This window comes from Myodes glareolus, chromosome 18, assembly GCF_982192425.1.
Source record: "Myodes glareolus chromosome 18, mMyoGla1.1, whole genome shotgun sequence".
Lineage (NCBI taxonomy): Eukaryota > Metazoa > Chordata > Mammalia > Rodentia > Cricetidae > Myodes > Myodes glareolus.
In genome coordinates, this window is record NC_142043.1 from 56,459,473 (window position 1) to 56,486,053 (window position 26,581).

Below are 26,581 nucleotides of genomic sequence, written 5' to 3' on the forward strand. Positions count from 1 at the left end.
GACAGGGACCAGGGCTCAGGTGCAGTGAGATGGAGCAAGGCAGAGACCAGCTCTGTGCCCCCAGGAGCGACCCACTCAGAGACTCTGTCAAACATGTCCAGGACACCAGTGTCACTTCACCATGGGGAGACTAACCCAGGAAGTCACGTGGGACACAGTGCAACTCCCACTGGGCACAATCCAACTAAGCCAAACAAGTATTTCAATCGAATTTCTATCTAATAAAGGTGTCACATTGACACACCCAATCAGTCAGTTAATGGCCACGGTGATGAGCAACATATGGATGCAATAAAGTCGAAAATCTCTATTTTAATAGTTTGTGGATTTTCTGATTTTTATTGTTTTGGATTTTTTTATTCTACTTTGTCTTGGGTGGGTTTTTTTTGTTTTGCTCTGTTTTTCTGTGGTTTTGTTATTGTTTGTTTTTTGGAGACAAGGTCTCACTGTCTAGCTTTGTCTAGCCTGGAATTGACGGTGCAAGTCCAAGGTGGCTGAGAACTCACAAATCCATCTGGCTCTGCCTCCTCAACACTGAGATAAAGGCCTTTGCCACCACAGCCAGGAAAAAAACATCCCTCATAAGCTTTAATAATGAATAATTTTCAGACACACCTCCTTTTGAAAGGATACAATTTGACACTGTAACACATTTTTGGAGCCGCTTGTAAACGCTGGCCACAGCTGTAGATGGAACAGGACTGATACCAGATCAGCTCAAAGGCAGATGCTGGATAGTAAAGACTTCACACTTACGTCCTTACTGTCTTAGTTACAAACACACACTACTTCAGTTCCTAGTTTTATTGGGTCTCTTGGAAGTGCAATTCTACCTTAAAAACTCTGGCTTTAATTTTTCCAAAACATCAAGAAATCCTATTGCAAAAAGAAAGCCAAAAATATAAGTATGCTCCTTCCAACAGGAATTTCTGAAAAGCCAAGGAACTATTTAGTATCAAAATCACAGATAAAGTTTCAAATAAACTCCCTTAAACCGCATTTTCTCTAAATGTTAATATCTGATGGCACCTTTTTCTCTAAATATTTAAAATTAGTAGAAAAATGGGAATCATTTTCAAACCTAGAAAGTCCACTTTCAGTTAATAGCAGACCAAACAACATAGACCTTCCCACTGTGGACAACCGGAAAATACAGGCATGATAATACAGATACACATACACACACACACACACACACACACACACACACACGCATGCACACATGCACTCATGCTCAGAAACATTAGAAAATTACCGAGAAAGTGAAGGACTGCCAAGTCAGCAACCAATGAGACCTGAGATGGTAAGGATGTCCAATCCAAAGTATTTTCCATGAGAACAAGTGCTAATTTGGGGGAGAGTAACACGAGAGCCCAAGTCACCCCGTTAGCAGACTCTCCACTAGATGCCAAAGACCCAGGCATTGGGGCAAGCTAAGATAACGTTACATAAATAAATGTGATGTGATTCCCAATGTGACTAATCAAACAGCCAGCAGACAGAAGAGAAGCCAAATCTTATCACTAATCAAGGACACGGACATTAAATCGCGAAGAAACACCACACACACACACACACACACACACACACACACACACACACACACGAAGTGGTTCCCGTGAAGAAGATCGACAGCACTCGTTATGACGGGCAAGGTTACCGAGCAAATGGAAAATTCTTGCTTTATTTCGGAGCAAAGCTGTTTCTGAGAAATCACCTTACTCCATAGCTCAAGCGGACTCAGAATTCTCCATACAGTTCAAGCTCAGGACTTCAAATTTGTAGCAATCCTTCTGCTTCAGCCTTCCAATGCTCAAATTTTACAGGTATGAGCCACCTCACCCGGCTGAAAATTCTTATTTTTAAAGAGAGGGTGCAGCTGGGCAGTGGTGGCACATGCCTTTAATCTCAGCACTCAGGAGGCAGAGGCAGGCAGATCTCTGTGAATTCAAGGTCAATCTGGTCTACAGAGCAAGTTCCAGGACAGGCTCCAAAGCTACACAGAAAAACCCTATCTTGAAAAATATGGGAGAAAGGGGAAAGGGAGAGGATGAGGGAGAAGGAGGGAGAGAGGGAGAGAGATGTGAGGGGGAGAGGAGAGGAAGAAGGAGAGGGAGGGAGAGGGAGAGATGGAGAGTAAAAGGGAGGGGGGAAGAGAGAGGGAGGGAGGGAGGAAGAAGAGAGAGAGAGAGAGAGAGAGAGAGAGAGAGAGAGAGAGAGAGAGAGATAGCAAAGCACTACAACCATTTAAATTAATCGGCAGTGTTCACTAAAGCTAAACATATTCTTGGCACGTACCTTTTTTTTTACCCCTCTTAGACCCAAGAGAAATCAGCCTCCAAACAGCTGTATACAGGAACATTCACAGCTGCCTCATCCCCAACGGCCAAAGATAAATATGACATAAAGGGCTGACCATAGTCAAACAAATGAACCCCAGCGTGTCTGTTTTTATGTCGGAATATTCCAAACACAAGAGTACAAACACGCAACAGGAAACACAATGACTTTAGACAGGAGAGAACCCAGCAGACCTTCTCAAGAAAAGGCAGAGGCCATTCTATTAGCACAAAGGTAAATATTATGAAAATCGGTGAATAAGTTAATTACAACAATACGCATGGATTTCAAACTCAGAATGAGCAAGGCCAGACATAACCAATTATGCGTTATGGAATTTTTATTGATGAAGAACAAAATCAGGCAGAGCACTTGGGGATTCCTATCCTTGCCGATAGTTAAGACCATCCCAAGGACTACAAAGGATGCTGCCTCAAAAATAAGCAGCTGTAACCATCAGAGGTAAGGGAGCGGGCATAAAGAGAGTATGACGAGGTAATTTACTGAGCTACACCTTCTTCTATATTTTATACATGTATTATTAATCACAATTTAAATAGTAGAAACAAAAATCTTGAACTGAATAATTAGAATATTCTATAATAAAAAAATCCTGGGGATTTGAAGTCTCGGGATGAAATGGCTTTAACAGAAGTCCCAAACATATTCACCAAGGGCATTCATGATGGCGCAGGGGATATTCCTATCCCTCACAAGCACAGCGCCATGAAAGTCTCTCATTCACAAGCACAAGAAACCAGAGCTTATTCCTTCACTGCCTATTTTATAAACATGGAATTCAGGTTTGCAACTGATCGCTGAAGCTTGTCAGGGAATACTGGCCGACGTTTCTGAGTGGTTTGGGTTCTTCGTGACACCAAGCACTTTACAAAGCCTCGCACTAAACAACACTTGGAAACCTTTAAAAGTGACATACCTTGGCATGTTTGCACTCCTGGGTAATCAGACAACTCAATGGGATTGAAAAAAATGTAAGTTCCAGCCTAACAGTTTTGCTTTCATGTGTGTTGTGTGTGTGTGTGCGTGGGTATGCACATGCATGTACACGTGTATACGTGTGTTCCTATGTGAGCACGCACTGTCAGGGTTGTGCATTTGCGCAGGCACACATGTGTGGAGGCCTGATGCCAATATTGATGACTTTGACTTACTCTATTGCTCTCCACTGAATTTTCTGAAGCACATTCCCTCCGTGGAACCAGGCGCTCGCCAACAGGCTAGACTGGCTGGCCTCTGAGCCCCCCTAGATTCCATCCAGCTTTCTCTGCCTCTCCTCCAACAGCGGAATTACCAACGCATGCCTCCGTGCCTGGCTTTTAGATGGGGCTGGAGATCTGAGCTCAGGTCGTCATACCTCCAAAACAAGGGCATCGCCTCTGAGCCATCTCTGCAGCCCTGTTTTCAGTTTTCTTTTTTTAAACTGAAAACCATTGGTCAGGCCAGTTTCACAAAACTCATTCTTTAGTCTAAAAACTCCAGTAGCTACAGAGCATTTCCACTCGAGATCAGCGTTTCTCAGGAACAACACAAATCCATGCCCTATCTCACCACTGACTTGTTTTCCCCAATGCGGGTTCTGGTCATCCAGCGATCCTCATCCACTGGGACCTACAGGCACCGCAGACACCTCGAGCAATAGAGAGTGGAGCGGTGGAGGTGAAGACCTCCACACCCACCCTCACCAGGCACTGAACTTCGTGTTTTCCCCCACTGAGGGCAAAATGAGCACAAATCACTGGGAGCAAGGGCAGTGGAAAAACTGGCCATCCAAACACATCTGCTTCCAATCTTCAGAAAATTTAATTTCAACATGTGGACTTTTGAGACTATTTTTTTTTTCCTTTCGGTGCTGGATGCGAGTGGGTGGGTTGTTTCTGATTCCGCCTCTCCAGTCTGTCAGTGGGCTCCGTTGCTGCGACAGACATTGCAGATGTGGGGACTCCTCAATCAGGAAGTCTGAGGGTTATTATGCAAAACGGGGTCAAAGGGCCAGGGTCCACTCTCCACATCCAACTGCTTCATCTTCAAGTGTGACTTTCCTTTCTCTCTTAAGAAATTAAGAAATGGGTTATGCATTACAGAGGGGGGTGTTGATACACACAGAGGCCAGAGGAGAAGTTTCAGCATCTTTCTGTGCATCTCCCTACCTATCTTCCTGAAGACAGGATCTCTCACTGAACATAGAGCTCGTCTGTCAGCTAGGCTGGTGGTCACAAGACGCAGATAGCCTTCTGTTCTACCCTACCCTCCATGACGACGCTGGGTTAGAGGCACACACGCCTGTTACGTGCGCACCAGAGAGTCCAGCTGAGATGTTCATGCTTAAACAACAAGCACTCTTGCCCGCTGCGCCATCTCTCCAACCCCATGAAGTCTCTTCCTATGAGATTCTGAGCGTCCAAAAGTATTAATTTGATCACTATGAGCAAAATAATTCTCCCAAACTTACCAAATAACTTTTCTAAGAATAAATGATTAAAGCTTTAAGTAGTAAGTTCTCAGAGTAGTTATACAGGGAGGGAGACACCAATTACATATATGCATAATCCATCCAGAAATAAATAAATATTTTAGCATGTATCCTTATTGCTAAACACATATATCCTGGTTTGTAGCGTAATAGCGATATACATTTCTTCCAGTTTGCTAGAGGTGCCATTTGGTAAGAACCACAAACCAGGCGCAAAACCAAATCTAGAAGATATAAACCCAAAACCAAAGTGTCAAGCAGGGGTTCTTCCTGAAGGCCGTGAGACAGAAAGGTCAGTTCCATGTAGCAATTGGCTGCGTGGCTCTTCCTGTGTCTCCCACACTGCCTTCCCTCCACAAATATCTCAATAACCATGGTTTCCATGTTTCATGGGCCCACCCTAGTACTTTAACTTGGTTATCTCTGCAAAGACTCCATCTCCAATGAGGTCACATTTATAGATACAAGGAGCTAGAACCAAATGTCGAAGACACCTATAATCTATGATATATGTAGACTTGTATATGGACACACACAATCTCATATATATATATATATATATATATATATATATATATATATTCTGTCTAACTGCATATATCCACACATATATGACCAAAACCGTCCTCATCAATTCTGGAGGATTTAGCTGCATCAAGCACTGTCACACGCCATGTCTAAGGTCTGTCGCATCCTTAAAGTCTTGTGTCCACTGTGTTCACAACCTTAGCTCTACCTTCTTTTTCAGACTCATAACCAAGACCACACATAGACATTCATGCTTCAAGAGTAAAGAGCTCCTTCAAGCCAAGCAGCCTAAAATAAATGCTTAAAAACAGAGCATACTTTCCAGCGGAGGTAAAGATCACAGTGTAACCAGGAGGAATGTGCAAGCCAGCAAAAACTGAGCTCCGTAGTTGGGCCAAACCATGACAGTCTCCTTGAAAAATATGGAAACCCGAGAAAGTGGTTCTGTTACGACTGTTAGCCGTGGAACTCAGGCCGGTCCTCTGAGCGACAAGTCGCACAAATCCATCCCATGTATTCGGTTTGGAAAGAAACGTGTTCGCTGCACATTTGAGTCTGGGAGTTTGAAAAACCACTGTAGCCTTCTTCCTGCTGGGAGCTCCTCAGCACTGAATGCAAATGCTATTCCTGAGTCCCAGCTACCACAGACGGGCTGCCTTTCGGAAGGTGGACCCTCTGCAAGTCTCCCGAGGAAATTCTCAAAGCTTCTGTGCCATGGCAACCGTGCTTTCACCCTTACAAACGACGGAATGCTCTTCTTCTGTCAAACTATTAACGGGCGACCTCTTCAAACTGCCACTGGCGTTTTAAGCAGCTCTTGTGGCATCTGAAGAGACGCCCGTCAACAGATGAGTGGATGGTGAAGATGTGGTACCTACTCACGATGGGGTTTTATCTGGCTGTGCGGAAAAGTGAAGTCGGCAGGAAAATGAATGGAACTAGAAAATATTATATTAAGCGAAGTAACCCGGGATCAGAAAGACAAGGACTCATGTGGTCTCATAGGCAGGCCTAGCTTCCAAGTTATGTAAGTGTAAGTTCAGATGTGAGGGAGTTTGGATCAAGATCAGAAAACTAGAACGGGGTAGAAAAGAGGGGAGATTGGGGGTAACAGAACACAGAAAAGTAGAAAGAGGAAGACGGGGGCAGAAGAGTACAAGGGCCAGACAGGGTAAGCACACAAGCAAGATGAGAATCAACCACACTAAGCATGAGTGAAGCTCATATAAGAAAGCTTGGCTCTTTGTAATACTAATTTTTAAAATAATATTAAAATGTTTTCAAAGGTCATGAAGCATGCAAAGGTTGTACTAAGGCAAATCTGTTTCGTCTGGGGAAAGAAATCAATCAGGTTGTTTTGCTTTGTTGTAGAGAAAAACCATCGAATGTAAAATTTACTATCTTCACTATGTTAAGTGGGTAGTGCGGTGGCGATTAGGGTGTACATGGCAGTGCTTAGAGTGTGCACGGCACTGTTCAACCCAGCTCAGGTGTTTCTTCATCTTGCAACATGAAACCTCCACTTTCGGGGACTGCGGAGAAGGCTCAGTAGTTAAGAGCACGCACTGCTCTCGCAGGGGACCCCAGCATTCACACTGGACCACTAACTGGAACTCCAGTTTCAGGAGAACCAATACCCTCCTCTGGCTGATCTCTATGAGGCACCAGCACGCATGGCATCCATTCACACAGACACAACATATAAAGGAACACAAAAATAAATCCTTAAAAAACTATATCCATTAAACAACTCTACCATTTGCCTGAACGTGTGTATGTGTACAGACACCTGGACATGTGTTTGTGTAAATGTGCACATGTGTGTGTGTGTGTGTGTGTGCGTGTGTGTGTGAGAGCATGTGTGTGCATGTGCATCTATGTTCATTAGAGTTCACTAAATACAAAATCATCTCAGGTAAGAACTGACTGTACTCCTTCCCTATCTAGATGCACTCCAGTTCTGAAGCCTATATCCCTTGGCAAACTGATGGTCATATTACAGCATTTTTATACAGGTATCTGCTTATTTTTCGTGGTTGATTGCTCAGGTGAAAACTTTTGATTCTATATGAAAGTCTGGGAGAGAGACTCTTCCGTTGCTCCTTAACTTAGTGGAAAACACAAGATTTTTCACCTCCGAGTGTAACGTTGGCTATGGTCTCTCTCACCCTGCTCTCCTTTGTCCGTTCCCTCTCTCTCTCCTCTCTCACTTGCTGTGGGTTTTCACATGTGGTCTTTATTATATTTGGGACATTCCTTCTATTTCTTGGTGGTTTTAATGTTTTATTGTAATGGAAAATTCAGTGTTTTCTGTTTGTTTTGTTTGTCTGTGTAGCTTTGAAGCCTGTCCTGAAACTCGCTCTGCAGACCAGGCTGGCCTCAAACTCACAGAGACCTGCCTGCCTCTGCCTCTCGAGTGCTGGGTTTAAAGGTGTGCACCACTACCACAGAGCAGAAACCTCAGTTTTATCAAATGCATTGTTCTCTATCAATTGAGACAATTGTGTGTTGTCTTTCAATGTGTTTTTAAAAATGGCACTATAGTAATTTCCAATATGTGGGATCATTCCTGCATTTCAAGAATGAATCTTGCCAGGCAGTGGTGGCAAATACCTTAATCCCCAGCACTCGGGAGGCTGTGAGTTGGAGGCCAGCCTGGTCTACATAGTCATCTCGAGGACAGGCTCCAAAGAACTACAGAGAAACCCTGTCTCAAAACAAACAAACAAAAGAAGAATGAATCTTATGTGGTCACAACAGGTGACCTTTTCAGTGCCTTGGTGAATACTATCTGCCCATATTTTGTTAGCAATATACATCAGGGACACTGGTTCACAGTCTTTCTGCATTATCATTGCTTCATTTAGGTCTCACAACGATGTTTTCTACCAGAGTAAGTTTGGAAATGCTACTTCCTCATTGATTTTTTTTGATAAATTTGAGGTCAATGCCAATTAAAATTTCTGGAACCTTAACTCAATGAAGCCAATTCGTCTTGGGGTTTTCTCTGTCGGGAGGATATTTTTGTAATCCAAATTTAATCTCTTTATTAGATCTGTTCAAATAGTGTATTTTTCAAAAATCTGTCTTGGGAGATAATAGATTTCTACAGTCTTCAAGGTGCATAACTCTCTAAGGTACCCTGTTACATAACCCTTCTATTTCTGTGGTGTCTGTCGTAATGTCTCATTTCATACATCTGATTTTTCTCATGGATTTTTTTTCCTAAAGGTAGCTAACACATTTTTTTAATTAGTTTTCTATTATCTGTTTCATTTGCTTATACTTTCATCTTCCTTTTCTTGCTTCTTCTTACCGGCTTCATTGAATTCAGGGTGCTTTTTTGTTTGGAGGATTTTTGTTGTTGTTTTTAGGGTTTTGGGCGTGTGTGTGTGTGTGTGTGTGTGTAGTTGTGTGTGCGGTTGCTTGCTGAGGTTGTCCCTTGGTGGGTTGGGGGTTTGTTTAGTTTGGGGATTTAGATTTTATTTTCATTTTGCTGTTGTTGTTGTTGTTTTGATTTGATTTGATTTGATTTTTCTCGCTCCCAGGCTATCAGTCAGTCTGCCAATCTGGGTCTATGTTCTTTGTCTGTGTAGATGACACTAAACTTCCCTCCTGCTAGCTTTCCTGGAACGCAGGCATTCCTGGTATATTGATTTTCATTTCTATTTTCCTCAAGATACCTTCTAATTTCCCTTGTGGTCTCTCACTTGAAACAGGGGTCCTCCGAGAGGGTTTTGTTCTCTTCCATATACTGGTGGCTTTTACAGCGTTTCTTGTCCTGTTGGTCTCTAGTTTCCTTCAACTGTAGAAAAGACAACTGCCAGGACTATCATCTCCCCAAGTCTGCTAAGGACAGCTCTGCGGCATACAACAGCATGCTCGATCCTGGAGCAAGCTCCTTGTGTACTTGAGAAAAATCAGTTGTCATGACAGAAGAAGGCTTTCTCCGGGTTTCTCTGGTACAATGTATTGATTACATGCAAGACCTCCACTTCCTTGTTCAACCTCGTTACCAAACGTGAAGTGTGGAAATCTCCTACTGCCATGTCACTGACTGTGTCCTCCTTGATAAGGTAAGCATCTGCTCTATGTAGTTCAGCATCCGGTGTTAGGTTTGTATACACACATTCTAGCTGTATAGTGTGCAGAGACAGACAGCCTCTTGTATTATTATATGATATATAGAAAGAATTATATAGCTCTTTGTCTTGGACCGTTTTGACTGGCACATATATGGCCGCCTTGTTCTCTTCTGTTACTGCCATTATGGAATACCTTTTTCCATGCTTCCGCTTTCAGTCTCTGGGTTATCTATCCCTTTATATAGAAAGTGCACTGCCCATCAAGGCCAGAAGAGGGCGTCAGAGCCCTGGAACTAGAGCTTCTGATAATTGTGAGCTGTCACGTGGGTTATAAGAACAGAACCTGGGTCCTCTCCAAGAGTTGCAATGTTCTTTATTACTGAGCAACTGCTACAGCCCCCTCAAACGGCTTATAATGAGACGGTTTTCCATTTCTATGACGTTTTATTGCTATTTGCTAGATTTCTGATGTGATCAAATATGGTTTACACAGATAACACATTCCCCATGCTCTCTCACTGATAGCATCTTATTGCTCCAATCTTTTTATTTTTGCAATAATATGACTACAAATGATATTTTCCTAAATGGTAAGTCAGTCCCTGAAACAGTAACACAAACTCCACGGACCTATAGTAATTCTGTGGTCCCTTTTCCCTTATCAGCAAATTTAATTTTAAAACCCATTGTGAGATGGGGGGATAGCTCATTAAGTGCCTGCCATGGCTCCAAGAAGGCCTAAGATTAGATCTTCAGAACTAACATATACAACCATCACTTGTGGAGGTTGCTGGGACACAGATCTCTGAAGTTCAAGAGCCAGCCTGTCAGATTAATGAGCTCCAGGTTCCCAGAGAGCGCCCATTTCAAAAAATAGGTGGTGAGTGATTGAGGAAAACAACCAACGCAAACCTCTGTGGCCTCCATACACTGTACATATATACATACACACAAACATATATGTATGTATGTATGTGTGTGTGTATATATACATGTATATGTGTATATGTGTGTATATGTGTGTGCATATATATATATATATCACACACACACAAATACACACATACACCTATGGCAGAAGGGAGCTAGACAGATTGCTCCGTGATTAAGAGCATTGGTTGCTCTTCCAGAGGACCTGGGTTTAATTCCCAGCGCCCATGTGACAGCTGACAATTGTCTAACTCCAGTTCAAGGAGATCCAGTGCACTCTTCTGGCTTCCACAGACACTGCACACATGGTGCACAGACGTCTATGCAGACAAAACATTCATGTGCATGAAACAAAATAAACCTTTTAAAAATAAAAATAAATTTTTAGAAACCTGTTCTAAAACAGACATTCCCCCCGCCCCACCCCCCTGCCCAACATAGATGCGTTTTTTCAAGCCAGGGCTTCTCTGTGTAGTTTTGGAGCCTGTCTTGGAACTCACTCTGTAGGCCAGGCTGGTCTCAAACTCACAGGGATCCTCCTGCCTCTGCCTCCTGAGTGCTGGGATTAAAGACGACGTGCCACCACTGCCCAGCCAGGCATTTCTTTATATGAGTATTTCTGCACCACTCAAACCAAACACATTTTCTAGCTTTTCAAATTAAATCATTATAATCAACCAGTGGACGAGAAGAATCTTGCCAGAGCATTGACCTTGCTGTAAAATGGCCCTTTTAACAACGGCAACAACGACAAAATCTCAGGACCCGATAAAAAAGGATCAGCTGAGAAAAGAGCAAAGCACACAGCAGTGGTCTGAAGAAAGCATCACACAAGTCTCAACAATTCATTAAAACCAATCCTGAAAGCAGCTGAGCTCTGGACACACGGGTGTCCTGAGGCCACAGAATGTCAGAGCAGCCACCACCAGATGCAAACCCTGTTGCAGGAAGCTGGACTCGCTGGCAGAAGAGCAGGAAAATGTGATGAGAAGATGCAGCATAGAAGAGCTCACCGTCCGCTGTCACAGCACAGGGTGTCAACACCGACACGGGCCAAGTCCCATTTACTCAATTACGACAGAAAGCCTGAAATGAGCTGCCAGGCAGCCCACAGGATTCAGGGCACTGCCACTCTGACGGCCCAGAAAGAGGGCCACAACCGGCCTGCTCTCTTCCAAGCACTGGACCCTCCATCTCCAAAACACTCCAGCTCTCTTCCCAGGAGAGGTCCAAAACAGCGGGCAATTCCTCTCGACACCACCCATGGAGCCCAGTGATGGTGTCAGAGCCTAGGGTGCCCACTCAGGTTCCAGTCAGACAGAGATTCAGTGGATGGGTGGGTCTGCAGAGCGCACTGTGCAAAAGACATGGCATCCAGGAGATTAAAGGAGTTTTGAAAGGGCTTCCACCCAAGAGCGCTGAGAGTTTGTCCAAAGCAAAGTGTCTACGGCAAGAGTGAGCCATGAACGCACATCTGACTGCCAGCCAGCACTGTACTAAGAGAAGTGGGTTATTTCTCTCCACCTCAAAAAGACTTAGCTAACCAATATAAAAGACTTCTCACTTTTCAGAGGGGGTGGAATGTGTCATCCGACAGGTTTTTAAATTACGTTTATGATCGCCAGGGTGGTGCCTGCCTGTAATCCTAGCTCTTGAGAAACTAAGGCAAGAAGATCAAAAGTCCAAAGCCAGTCAGAGCAACTAAAGAGAAAAACAATTTAAACCATATTTAAACATGGATATGTGTTAGTCTAAAAGATGAGGTCCAATGCTTACAATTAATTACAATTTTTTATCAAGTGTGACAAATTTTAATTTAGCACCGGCCCAGATGAAATATGTATGAATTACACAGCATTCACCTACTTGAGTTGACTTTGCATGTCCTCATTCAAAAGGCCATGGCCACCTACTGTCACTGCCAGTACAATCTTCTCTACATGCCCTCGACTGAGCATGGTAAATGTGTAGAATTTCTTCTTATAAAGCATAGCTGTCAACTTAAGGCCAAGTGCAAGTTCTGAGTTTAACGTCCTATTCTGTGAGGTTCATGTTAGCTCCCAACGAGCCCAAAAAATGGGGCCGTTTTTTAATTCAAACCCACCACGGGTCAGTTCCTTTGGATACACAGCCCAGCCATTTCGCAGCGCTGGGCTAGATAGATGTTGGAGTAAAACAGAAGATGCGTTTGAAAAAAAAAGCACAGACTGTTCACAGGGCACCAATTCTGAGTCGGCTTTATAAACATCATTGTGTAATCTTCGCCACAGCCCTGAAGAGAGGCATCATTATCCCCGGCTCACAAAGGAGGGAGAGACAACTTAACCAAAAACGGCAGAAGGCAGAGCCTCTGGCCTGCATTCCCACTGAGATCCTCACCCATACCCGGGTCCACTACCAGGACCCCTCTGCATTTTCATGGGACGCAAAAGCTGCCTCGCCCTGTGGGGAGGGCGCCACGCCACCCTGAACTCAGACGTGGTGTGCCTCTGCCCCACCTGGGAAGTCCATACCCTAGAACAACCCTTGAGGATAGTGGTATCCAGATTCACTCAGCATTCCAAAAAGGAAACAGGGTTTCAAATCCAAATGATCGACAGCATCCAAATGAGTATGAAAATATGTGCCCCAGTAGCATCCGTGTCCCCTGGGTTGTTAACAGGCACAGAGGCACAGTAATGACTACACAGGCAGAGAGCACTGGGAACCACGCCTCCCACACAGTAAACACCCAAGAAAAGCTGCCCCTTTCAAGGTCACCCCCTTTCTTCCGCGTCCAGGCTTCAAAACTCTGGACTCACAATATAGCTCTCCCAAAACTACGAAACAATCATAGTCACTGCAACATGGTCTATAGTCAAAAGATGATTTTTTTAACCAAATGTTCTTTCATTCAAACATAAAATTGTATCTCTAAAATATATTTAGAAAGACAACCAATAAGTAGCTAATAGGTTAGTTTAAAAGGATGGATGAAAAGTGGCAATCACGGCTCTAAGAAAAGCTACAAAAACTATGTGAGCAATCTATCAACATATCCGAGTCCGGAAGTGAAGACAGATCTTAGGATGAAGACCTTGCTTATAATATATGTCTTTTCTAAAAGTACTCTTCAAACGTTTGGGGGTTTGTCTCTATGGTAGAGGAGCCTGGCATACACAAGGCCCTAGATATGAGTCATTGCTTTTTAAACTTCTACCATAAAAAGTATTTTGCTTGCTGTGTTATGTGTACATGTGTATGTGTCTGTGTACATGTGTAGGACAGAGCACAGTGTTCGTGTGTCTGTGTGCGTATGACAGCCATCCAACCTCAGCTGCCATTCCTCAGGTACCATCATCTTTATTTATTTATTTTTTTTGCTCTCTTGATGCCTTGGAACTCACCAGATCGATGAGGCTAATGGTCAGAAAATCCCATAGATCCACCTGCCCCCTCCTCCCTAGCACCAAATGCATGCCACCACGACATCCGGCTAGGTTTTGTGGGTGGTGGGGGCCAACCTCAGATCCTAAAAACACTTAATGGCTGAGCCACTTCCCCAACCCCCACTCAAAAAAATGTGTTTTTAAAACCATTTTGTAAGATACTTAGTAGCTAGTATATCACTCACTAAAAACCATAAGAAAACTCAATTCATTCTGAATCACATTACAACAGTGTAGTCAAGTTCCCCCTTCACAGGTGTGTAAAGTGCTACGCATGCTCCTTCCAAGGCCCTCTGACAAGACACTGTACACAACCCACACAAACTACAGTCCTGGAAGCAAAGCTTTCAAGATGGCCTCATGAGGAGGCAGAAATGCAAGCTCCCCGGGGAGCAGGGAACCCAAAAGACAAGACTCAAAAGACTCTGGAAGTGTTTAACCATCTCTGACCACCTACTAATGTTTCTCAAAGTTTGGTCCTGGGACCACCTACATTAGCCTCGCGCCCAATGCTTTCAAAACACAGATCACAGCTGCATGAGCCCCTCATTCCCTCCACCCCCCAGACATGAAGAATCTGGACTCTGAGTGAGGATGAAAGTTTCCTTTTTAAAACAAACTCGGGATTTCAATGTATACATATTTTAAAAAATACTGATTCAAGACATACTAATCAGATAAGGCGAACATTGCTCAAATTTTTTTAGTGATAAAAACCAAACAACCCTTACTCCATACTGACCATCCTGCTGCCTCCTAACAGCCCCCAGCTGTCATGTCAAACGGGCCAGGCCTGTCAGGGTCACGGGTACAAGAGGCAGGTGGCCTATGAACCTGCTTCTCTTCTTTCTAAACTGAAAATTCTTCCAGAAAATAATTTTGAAACATTGATCAAAGGCCTCGGCCAAGCGTGGTAGCACATGCCTATAACCCCAGCACTTGGGAGGCTGAGGCAGGAGGATGGTGAGTATGAGGCCAGCTTGGGTTCACAATGAAAGCCCACCAGAAATAAAGGAAGGGAGAATGCAAGGGGGCACGAAAAGACCCATCATACTGTGCCCCGAAATTTTACTAATAAGTTTTCCTTTTCTGCTAGAATAATAGAGGACTTGTACAGGGTTTTCAGGCAAAGTGTGCTTCGAGTTGAACACTCAACACTACTGCCTCTTTGCCCCTGCCTCACCTGGCGCTGTACACACTTCACACACAGGAACTAATCCTCACAGCGTAGAAGAGACGCTGTCCCCACTTTAGAGATGAGCGTACCACGTCTAACTCGTGGTAGTAACTCGCTTGTGGCAGGCCACGCAGCCAGGATCTGAGCCCTGATGAGTGGACTAGCAGCGTGATTAGGCTCATCCCACTGTGGATCTATTCTAAATATCGTGACATTTCAACAAAGTCCGACACATCAAGGGAATCACAGAGATACCTGAAATTGTGTCCTTCGAGAACCTCACAAAGAAAAACCATCCAGGATAAAAATGCAAAGAGCAAGGAGGGAAAGGATGGTCTTACTGTGGAATTTAAGTCACGCAGGGTAGGCTCCCTAGTTAGCTCAGGCCACCTGCTTCCCAGGGGTGAACGATGAAGGTGACATACAGCAGGAACTTCATACAGCTTTGAAAATTATGTACTGTGTGTGTGTCTTTTAAAGACCAGGAAAAGGCTTCCAAAATACAATCACTGGTGATTAATAAGTTTTAGACCCAATGATGGGATTTGTGTGTTCATTTTGTCTGTCTATCTATACTTTTCAAGTATTCTACAATAAGCTTGTGTTTGCTTTTTAAATCAGGGGATAAATGTAGAGGGTGGTTTTCAAATCCTGTGATTTAGTACCTCCCTATACAAGCAACGGCATTAGGCTCCAAGATCAACTCAATGTACGGGGAGTAATGTGTGGTGTCTTTGCCACATGACAAAGACTCCCGTTTACTGAGAATGTGAATGTTGTCTCTCCGGGAGCCAGCCTCATACACGGGAACAGGGTTTAATACTTACCATAAGTAAATGAGATCAGCACCTACAGTTATCAAGGAGTTAGCGGCTAGGAAAAGATTGTGTAAACAGGGCTGAGAGTGACTCACTGGGTGAAAGCACTCGCTAAGTAAGCATGAGAATCCAAAGTCTGAATTCCCACAACTTGTACATGTGTGCACACGCACGCATGTGCACATACACAATAAATGTAATTATTTTAAACGTTTAAAACAAAAAGGTGTACAGACGTGTAAACGTGCAGGGTGCACAGGGCATTCCTATTGAGGGTTTCTCACATCTTGGACCTTGTGCAAAATGCTAGCACACTGAAGGAATAAAGCATTCAATGAACTAGCACATAGAGCCACACAGCTAAAGTCACTCCCCAAATATCCGCGCACACTGTGAAAGCCTTTACACATGCGTGTGAGGACCGTGCCTCTTCCTCCGAAGTTCACCAAGCGTTCTACATAAGAGAAGGGAAATGGTCACTCTCACCAATGTGCATTCTCATCTGAGAACTCTCTTAGAGTGAATGACATGAATCAGATGTGCCAACTGGCACGCTGTCATTAGCTCATTCTGGGAAATTTCAAACGGCAGATAGGGTACGAACATGATGCTCACCCTATCAAACTGCCTCAGAAAGATGGCATCTTCTGAGCAGGAGCTGCCTTTGTTGGCCAGACTCTGCTAGACTAACCAGTTTACGAGACGGGAAAAGGGGGGAAACAGGAACTATATATTCCAAAAGAAAGGGGAAGGCTGGAAGGAAAGAAGACAGGATACATAGCTCTACAAAATTTTTAAAAAGTGAGTATTTGTATATCGTGTCTTTTTTTATTTAAAAAGAGAGAAAACACTGGAGACAAAATGATAGCAACACAAATGAGCACTTCAGGGATTGGTGAACACGTATCAGGGAGATTGTGTGTTCAGAATCTGTAAAGTTGAGGCTCCATCCACAGCGCCATGAAAGACCACTTTCGGAACCCTGGGTCATTTGGTTGAAAGAGCAGGAAGACGAGGGCACCTACAAAAGACAGAGGCATCTTCGCTGTGTGATAGTCGCTTATGTCTGCATTACTCTGAGGACATCCAAGAAATCCAGTCCCGGATTACAAATGCTGTCCAAAAATCTCCTGACCCGAGTAACCGTTTGCATCTGTGCTTTGACTCAGTGTCCACTCTGACACTTCATTCACAGACGAGAACACACTTCCCAAGACTCCTGAAGAAACAGTGGCCAGAGGAACACGGGTGAACGTTCAGGAGACAGTAGTCTTCGTCACACATAGAGGTGGAACTTGGCCTGCATGAATCCCAGAGGCACCTGTTACAGGCAGGTGCATGCCACTGTACTGCATAAAGCAAAGCAAAGGCCACAGGCTGAGCTGGTGATGCCCCGGAAAGAGGGAGGATGCTATGCTCTTTGATGCCCTTGATCATCTACTGAGGTCTGGATCACATGACCCCACCTTGCGCAAACCAACGTCCAGGTTGTTTTTCCTCTTGGCTGCAGCCAAATACATTCCTGCCTGCAAAAGTCACTGATAGAAGGAACTCTCATGCTTGGCTGTATTAATGATCAACTTGACCAGAAACCCTTACATCTCACTGAGATGATTTTACTAAGTGTGTACACATGGCTGAAAGTGCTTATCCTGTGCCATTTGGTGAAGCAGGCACCTCCCCAGGCCTCTTCAGGTTGCCAAGCTAGAGCCCTAGTCCAGCACAGTCTGAGAGAGCACCCGGGCACTTTGCCACAAACTACGGGACCTCTGAAGTGCTTTCAGCATCAGGCTACAAGTTAGCTTTGTTTGCATTTTGCTCTCTGGCTGAATCACAATCATTCTAACTTCCCAATTTAATTGAAGGAAGTTTTCACTACAAAATAAATTCCCCCAACCTCTAAAATATATTCACATGCATTTTTTTTTTAGTTAAGAGACCTAGCAGTGCTTAGGGTCTTGTGTTTTGAATTTTTTTAAGTTTTTCTTAAATGTGTGTTTTGCCTGATTGTATGTGTACACACGTGCATGTATGTATATGCACCATATGGGTACAGTGCCCGTGAAGGTCACCAGATACCATGGAGATGGAGTTAATAAGCAGTTGTGAGCTGCTCATCAAGGCTGCTAGGAACCAAACCCAGGTCCTCACGCGCGCGGGCACACACACACACACACACACACACACACACACACACACATATTATATACTCTTCCCACATAGTGATGAGAGATTCAAGAACAGAATGTTTCTAGCAGAAGAGGGGTTACCTTTCAAAGAATGAAAACTACTCAAAGCAAGAGCAATCAGGAGACCTCTACTTCCCAAGGCCCATCCATTAGAGATTTCCTACACAACACTACCAAGGGCTAAGCTACTCGCCACCCTGCAAGCCACCAGGGGGCCAACGACAATGTTGAAATGGCTGTGAGGTTCATTATATTTATTCTCTAACGTGGGACTTTCATTCTTAACATATGAATGCATACTCTACTACTATACATACTGTGGCTTAAAATGAATCTTGTTTCTACAATTCCTTCAGCATTTCCTACGCAGAAGCACCGAGAAAATTTTCTACGTTTTCTTTTTATTGATTTATTGATTTATTTAGGTGTATGCCTCTGTGAGACCAGAAGAGAGATTCAGATACCCTGCCACCAGAGTTACAGGCAACTGTGAACTGCCAGATGCGGGTGCTGGGAACAGAACTCTGATGCTCTAGAAGAGCAGCAAGTGCCCCTAACCCTTGAGCCACTTCCCTAGTCTCCGCAGTGATATTTCATATGTACCTTTTTTTCTCTCCTAATTGTTACAAACAGTTCAAGATTCTTCCTAACCCTCACGAGTGCTCCTTTTTAAAAAGATAGCCTCCAGGTAGCACAATGGCAATGCACAAATCTTGATCTGGCCCAAAGCCCTGTGCCCATACCCACGGTCCTTCATAAAGCCATTTGATTTGTTAATATTTGTTAGCCCCGATCAAATGCTAGCTAGAAAGCTCTGTTCACTTCCCGAACATCCCCATCTTCTAGTATTTTTGCTTTGTATTTATCCCACTTCGACAACGACATCTCAGAAAGAAACCATACCTAGTCACCAAACCATAGGGTAAGGTTTGCTGTGTTTGAGCAATGACACATGGCTGCCAGGGTGCTCGTCTGCACTGGCAGCCAGTCCTCCTAACTCATTCCAGTCCTGGGAAAGCCCTCTGTGGTTTCTGAAGTCTTCCCTATCATAGAGGGAAAGCTAAGTAGACCTCCATCTCCTTTATAAGTCACGCCCCTAACGCCCACTCCTTGACTTCTCTGCAGAAATTGCTCGGGACTCAACTTTGAAAATGTGTATGCTTCTCCACCGCAGGCGGGGAATGCTCAGTCTGTGTTAAATGCGTGTGCTCGGTGATAATAGAAGGAAAAGTATTCATCTGGGGGCCCCATCTTTGCTACCGTCCTCTGGCAAGCATCACCGCTGGATCCCAGATACTCGTGGCGACTCCCCGTCTCTGTCAGAGCCACCCTCCTTTTCACAAAGGGTAACTCGTCTAACTGACTTAAATGACGACTCCTGGTGAAGTCTACCAAAGTGCTGAGGGCCAGCTGTGGAAGAAATAGAGTATGATGTTTCCTTACCACTAAAAAATGCTGGACATGGCATGCATCCCAAGACTGAGCATGCTCATGGGAAGAAGAAGGGAAGGAAAAAAAAAACTAAACTCAAAAGTAAATTCCCATGTTAAAAAAAAAAAATCATTGACCAAGAAGATCGATAACTGTCATCAAGATACCAACAAAAATGCCAGACATTCTTTATGGCTATTTCAAAGTAGTTGTTTTTTAAAAAGAAGGGGGAAAACTAGTAATTTTCCCTATATTTTGGTCTAGTGGTTTTTATGTATATCAATTAGACTCCATGATCGTGCAAGAACGATATTTTACTTCTTTGACTACTACTCTACTGCCCATTTTAACCTCAGTAAATTTTTGGTCCATTGCGTAGAAGACTCTCTCTCTCTACTAATAAAAATGCGACCTATTAAAGATTAACTTGCCCCCAGGACAGTCTCTCTAAAAGCAAATTCCAGGCATGATAATAACCAATTTACACTCTGAAGACCTGAAGGCCAACAACGTTACTTATCCTGTCTTAAAATGGAAAATCCCATATACTTTTTAAGGCTATTGTGGGAGGGGAAAATAGCAAATCACTAATTCACCATCACCAGAAACACAAACAAATGCAACCTCTCCCTACGTGGTCCTTTCCAAAGGAAAAGTTTCCATCTGAAAATGCCTCTCTTTTTCTTTTTCTGTTTGTTTTTTTTTTTTTTGCCAGATTTTGGTTTTTAACTTATTTTACTTTTCCACCTCTGATCCTGCAAATGCGCTGTTCCCCAACCATTTGCCAGATAGATCGTATATGTCACAAACTAAAGTTGGACCCATGAGGCAATGCTGCGTGATTAAGCTCTTGGTATTTACCAACACTGCAGCAAGGCTTTCTTCTTAAGTATCTGATGTTTCCCTTCCCACAAAACCACAGAGGTTCTAAAAAAAAAAAAAAATCAACCTCAGGTGGGGAAACTGAGGGTGAGGGTTGAGAGAGGCCCAGGAGCCTAATTAAGATTACAGGGAGCTGGGCAGTAGCGGTGCATGCCTTTAATCCCAGCACTCAGGGAAGCAGAGGCAGGTGGATCTCTGTGAGTTCGAGACCAGCTTCAAAAAAAAAAAAAAAAAAAAACACCAAAAGCCAAAAGATCACACAGGGATTTGATTGCAAGTCTGAGCAACTCTGGGCTCTCATACCTAGATACCTGGTATATCATAATTCAATTAAACACAAGATCACCTCTGGTTCACCAAATGTGGTGGTTTTGTGGAATCTGAGGCTGTGTGGGTAGGAGTAATAAAATACTATAGTGTTCTGTGCACTGGGTTCTATCCTCAGCTGACTTCGAGAATTACTTTGCCAAAAGGTAAGGTATTCGTAGGTAACTTTTGAAAATGAATGAAAGATAAGTGGATAATTCATTACGTCTGGGCTGGTAATGGCTTACTGCTAAACATCTGACCACTTAAGAGGGACTTAGGCCTTTTGCTGACAGAATGGCATGCCTAAAAGATGGGTAGTACTTTAGGTTTTCAAAACGTCCTGCCCATATTTCATTAAATTCAAAATGAAAACTCACTGAAAAAGAAACCCCCTGGGGGAACTCAGGTTTTACAAGTGGACTACCCAGAAGCTGGCATCCCTGTCAGCATTTGCACGGGGTACCCATTAAGGATGATACCACCCTGTTCCTCTGAGTTAACAGCTCATCCTGTTTCCAACTCAACTAAGTCGGAAAGTGGTTGAAATGGATCAGCCTGGGATCTTCAGGTTCGGCACAAACAATCGTACAATGCTTCTGCAACATAATTGCAACATCTTGTTTGCTACTCCAAAACTAGGCAAAATAGTGGAACTAAAAAGGAAGCATCCCACATGAAAATTACTGAAATGTAACCCGGCTTCAATTTTCAAATCCATTACTTTCTTACGAAGTTACATAATTTAAGGGAAAATGAGCCCGAGACATGACATTCGGAATGTTTACCAATACAAATAAGCAAAAAGGGAGAGTTCTCAGCCCTTCCAGAAAGGCCTGCCAAACACTCCTGATCCTTATTTCCACCAAGTTATTGTTTGGGAAAACATGCTGTTCTCTCTTAAAATAACCCTCTTAATTGTCCTGAAAAGCCACTGCATTTCCAGGGAGGAATAACTCGCTTCCATACTGCGATACATTGACTGATAAAGTCAAAATAAGTCACGCGGACAGCCATAAAAGTGAGCCTGTAGACCTCCGAACTTTCCAAGATGAAGGATGAGAGCTACCGGATCCTCACCAGTCTCCCTTCCTAAGACCAGAAACCAGTTCTCTTCACAAGTCTTAAAATGAATGCTCAGCCCAGCTACCTCATCTCTGACTTTGGTTGTGGGAGGTGAGCCACACAGGTGACCACAGGTAGGCAGGGAGTGAAAATTTTAAAGGTCAAAATGACCTTGGACTTGTTACCATTCCCGCTAATGTGATAAATCAGAATTTGTTTCCAAACTTTTTTTTTTTTTTTTGCTTTGTTTTCTGGGAAAGTCCTAGGAACGCTAAGGAGTTAAAAAAAAATAAAAGTGAAAAAAAAAATCCCCAAATTATGAAAGACAAAGTCAGACTCCCACAGGGACAAGAGAGAAGTTTATGAACTCAATGTAACTCAAGATGCCTTTTAGGAGCCCGGCTCCCCTGACATAGGCTGTCCTCGCACTGCCAGGACACGGATCCCCACGCCTGGGTGACTTGCTCCAACTCGAGCCTCCAGCGTGGGGGCGGGGGCTCCCAGCTGAAGCCTTGACATCTGCAGCGCTTTTCCAGGCGACCAGACCAGGCCCTAGCTGGAGGAAGCGGATACTGACGAGGGGAGGGAAAAGACGCGGCAGGGGTAGCCGGGACTCCTGGCTACGAGAAGCCGGGCAGAGTCCGTCACACTGGGCGGTCCCAGCGCGTGGGGATGCCACGGCCCAGATGTCCCAGCTGCAGCTGGCATCTCCGAAGTACGAATGTCAACTTGGAGGCGGCAGGACAAGCTTGGGCCTCTAGTCCCGGCGAGCTGGCAGAGTGGGGGTGGGGGATGTCCCGTGCGCAGACTGAGAGCGACGTGGGCCCTAAGAGGAGATCGGGAGCAGGGGCATGCCTACCTTGGAGCATGGCCTCGAGTTTCTTCCTGTCCACGCGGAAGCGCTCCTCGCTCCACTCGGGACTGTGCAGGGGTGCCGCGGCCACCAGATCGTCCTCGGAGCCGGCGACCGGCGAGTCGGTGCTACGCTCGCTGTTGGAGCCGGGGTCCGACTGCGCCGCCAGGTAGCCGGGCTCGCCCTGCGCGGCCATGGTGCGAGCGGCGCTCGGGCTGCCGCCGCCCCGGCCCGGGCCGTTCTGGCTCGGCGCGCCCCGGCGCTAGCTCGTGCCCCCGCCGCCGCCGTGACCGCGGGAAGCCCTGCGCATCCCCGCCTCGGGCGCCGCCCCCGCCCCACCGCGCCGTGCTGCGCCCCGGCCCGCGCCCCCGCCTGCAGCGCCCGCTCCAAGCGCAGAGCGCAGCCCGCGCCTCCGGCCGCCGCCGGCCCCGCCGCCTCGCGCGCTCATTGGCCGGGCCAGCCCACGGGGAGCGACGGGCGGGAGCGATCGGCCCGCGCCCTCTCACACGCACCACGTCCACACGCCGCGCGGCCCCGCCCGGAAAGCCTGCCCCTCACGCGGACCCTCGGGCTCTCGGACACCCTCACCAAGTTCGAGCCCGGCGCTCCCTGGGTGCCCGCAGGCACCCTCGTCACTTACTGCCACTTTTCTGTGCTTTCCCCATCGAGTCCATCCCTTTACAAACTCTCAGATTCCTGTGTCCTCCTGCAAGGCCAAGTTCAAGCTCAAAGTTCCCGCGTGCCCACCGGGCACACGAGCTTGCTTAGCCACACCTGCATCACTTACTCTCACTTTTTCTATCCCTACACCTGGATTTCATCTCTGTCCATACTCAGGATACTCCAAACTCGGCCAAGTTAAAGCCCAGAGTGGCGCTGAAGCCCTCAAGAAGTGCACTCGAAAGTCCACTCCTACCCACACACCCACGGAACACCCTGAGCCGGTCCCATAAGTGTCATGTGAATGGTAATAGTGAAAAAGGAAACGTTCAACTTTTGCAGACATCAGACTTGACTGAGCGTTCCTGCACCTAACCATCCCAATCGAAAGGGCCCTTCACCTTGCCAAAGCAAGCGCGGTGCAAAGATGAGCGATAAAGGGACATCTCTTCAACAGATCTTTTGTATTTTCGAGGAAGAGATAGCGATGGGAAGATGTACCCTTCTCTGAATTTGTTAATTTCTGCCCTTGATGACAGTAGTTTCACCAACCTGAAGCATCTATCCCTACCCGGAATCAGAACTAACTACCTGGTCCTCTGAGCAGGCTGAGAGCTCCTCTCTGTCCTAGGCTGCCTGCAGATGAAGGCCTGCAACTTCTGATCCTGACTTCCGGTACAGGGCATGTACCACTGCCCTCAGTGGAGCTCAGAGGACGACAAGGCCCCAGTATGAACTTGGAGGAACTTGGAACTCTCTCCTCCCGCACCACACAGATTCACACTGCCTTTCAATGAATGCCCCAAAGCACAAGATTATCTTTTCTTCTCAGGAGGAAGACGAAGTTGGCCGAATGTCACTATGCTACAGGGAGAAAGAGTAGGATCACACCTGGGCCGAGCCAGGTCGTACACTTGGGCCCATAGATAGTCATATAGTGTGCTTACGGAAAATCGAAACTCTTAGTGGGGGCGGGGGAGGCAGGAGGGGTGGATCCGAAAGTAAGAGCTCGTGCTGCCCAACCTGACGCCCTGGAGTTAGATCCGAAGGACACAGGAGAGGCAGGAGAGGCCCAACTCAGGCAAGCTGTCCGTTGACCAACGCGGAAACACACTGGAACATGCACTCAGGCACATACACAAATAAGTCAGGAAATGGAATCTTTAAAAATGAGAAGCTGGAGAGATGGCTCAAGAGCTAAGAGTCCTCGCTGCCCTTCCAGAGGACCCGAGCTCCATTTCCAGCGCTCACAGCTCACAACTGCCTGTCATGCAAGCTCAGAGGTATCTGATGCCCTCCTCTGGCAATTGCACTCAAAAACGTGTACACACACACACACACAGATAAATGTAAGTTTTAAATTCTTCCAGGATCCGCACCTACTGACTGAGCTGAAGCGTCAGTGTAACATACAGATGTGGAAGAGGCTTGATTAGGGACACACTGAAGCAGGGGAAGGAGCAAGAATCAAACCTACTTCTATACCTCAAACATGATCCCTATACCCGCCCCCTCCGGCCTAGTGTGACTTCTTCGGCTGACCCAAGAACAAACACCTCACTCAGCTGCTCCCCGCCAGAGTGAGTCCTCTGATTCTTCTGGTTGCCATTAGTGATCCCTCAGCAAAACAGAGTTACCACCCACAGGGTCTATTTGGCAGCACCCTGCAGCCTTCCATGGGGTATTTATCCTCTTTCCCTGGGAGTAAATACTCGTGGGAACCTTGCTGTGCTCTGAGTACTGTGTTAGGCCTGAAGAATGGTGAGCAAAGAAAGACACAATCCTTACATTCTTGAGACTGACCTTCTAGGGACAAAGGTAGGGTGCTACCACAAGAAAATGTATGTATAAAATAGTCCTGTATCAATGGTTCTCAACCTTCCTGATATTGAGACTTTTTAATATAGTTCCTCACATTGTGGTGATCTGGAACATGAAATTATTTTCATAATTGTTATTTTGCTTCTGTTATGAATCATAATATAAATGTTTTTTAGAGAGAAAGATTTGCCAAAGGGGTCATGACCTGTGTGTTGAGAACCACTGCCCTATAGCAACCATTGTAAAAGGGGACTCAAGACAGGAGAAAAACCTACAGTGGACTAACTAGGTTCAAAAAGGTCATTGACGCTTGTCAAAAGACTAACTCTAGAATTCACCTGTTCCAGAAAAATAAAATTATGCAGACAGGAGAAAAGAGAGAAGAGTCATCCCTGCAAAGTATGATAGGATCGGAATAGTGTCCCTGAAAGTTGCCTTCACCATTACCTGCATTTTATGACTGGGGAAACTGAGGCACAAGAGGGAAAAGGACCAACCCTGCAGGGGCTAGACATTGAGCCGCTGTGAGAGTTGGGATTAACACAGACACTCAATAGAGGAAGAGGAGGAGGAGGAGAAGGAGGTGGCCTTCTTCCCTCCATTCCTGCAGCAGGGAGTAGGTCAGCAGGGCCAGGACATGACAATGAGGGATTGGATAGACCAAGATGGGAGGTTCGAGTCAAAGGCGAGTTAGGAACACAGTACACCCCAGTCTGTTCAATTGGGAAGCTATCTTCATTCTCAGAACAAAAGGAAAGTGCACGAACGCTTTAGATAAAAGGCGCTGTGGTTAAATCTGAGCATTAAAGAGATGCCACTATAGTTATATTTAGTTTAGAGAGCAGATTACAGGGCAAGGATAGAAGAGGAATGAACTAATGTAGACACTACCCAGGAATCTCAGATCATGGATGCTCACGGCATCCGAGACAAGGAACGTGGAGAGTCATGAGAGGATTTGTGGGAAGTAATTCCACAGTGTCACCAATACACTAGTGGTGGATGGGATGTGGGGTGATGGAGAAGGATGTGTCCACAGGATTCTGGTGTCACAGAGAAAGATTGGTGCTGGGGGCTGAGTGAGAGATTACTGTGCCAGAGGAATGATCACAACATCGACTCCAAGATAATGGGGTTGAAGTGTCATGGAGAACTCTAAGACAGAGGTCCAATAAAGAGTTGGATATAACAGTGTAGACTTCAGTGCTGGGCTCAGATATTGAGAGGAAAAATACAATCTTTGCCTACGCACAATCATTCCAGTGATAGACAGGAATAAGGCTTAGCTGGTGAACGAGAAGAAAGAGCAAGCTCGGGAAACAGCATTCTGGCGTGTGTGGATCACGGACAGCATGGTGAACATGAGAGAAAATCAAAGCAGCGTTGAGTAAAGGGGGAAAGCGGAGCGCTCAGGAGAGCTCTCCTTTCTCAAATGGGAACACAATCGTGTCTGTGCAGTGTGGGGAGGTTGATGGTCTTTGCTAGGAGTCACTGGGACGTTAGAAGTGGACTCGAGGGGGGTGGTTGAGAGTGGGCACAGATAGTGAAATGAGGAAGGAAGACTTTGGGAGACGTCT

General features: G+C 45.3%; 1 protein-coding gene across 3 annotated transcripts in view; it reads right to left on the bottom strand.

The window, feature by feature from the left end:
- Bicc1 (BicC family RNA binding protein 1) overlaps positions 1-22,833 on the bottom strand; it is a 219,708-nt gene extending 196,875 nt beyond the window's left edge. For 2 of the 3 annotated variants that reach the window (XM_085679745.2, XM_085679746.2), the window contains exon 1: positions 22,530-22,833. In XM_085679745.2, the coding sequence (XP_085535871.2) occupies positions 22,530-22,719 (190 nt within the window). In that variant the 5' untranslated portion in view covers positions 22,720-22,833. The remainder of the gene's footprint in view (positions 1-22,529) is intronic. The other variant, XM_085679744.2, reaches the window with a different exon arrangement.
- Between the last annotated feature and the right edge of the window lie 3,748 nt (positions 22,834-26,581).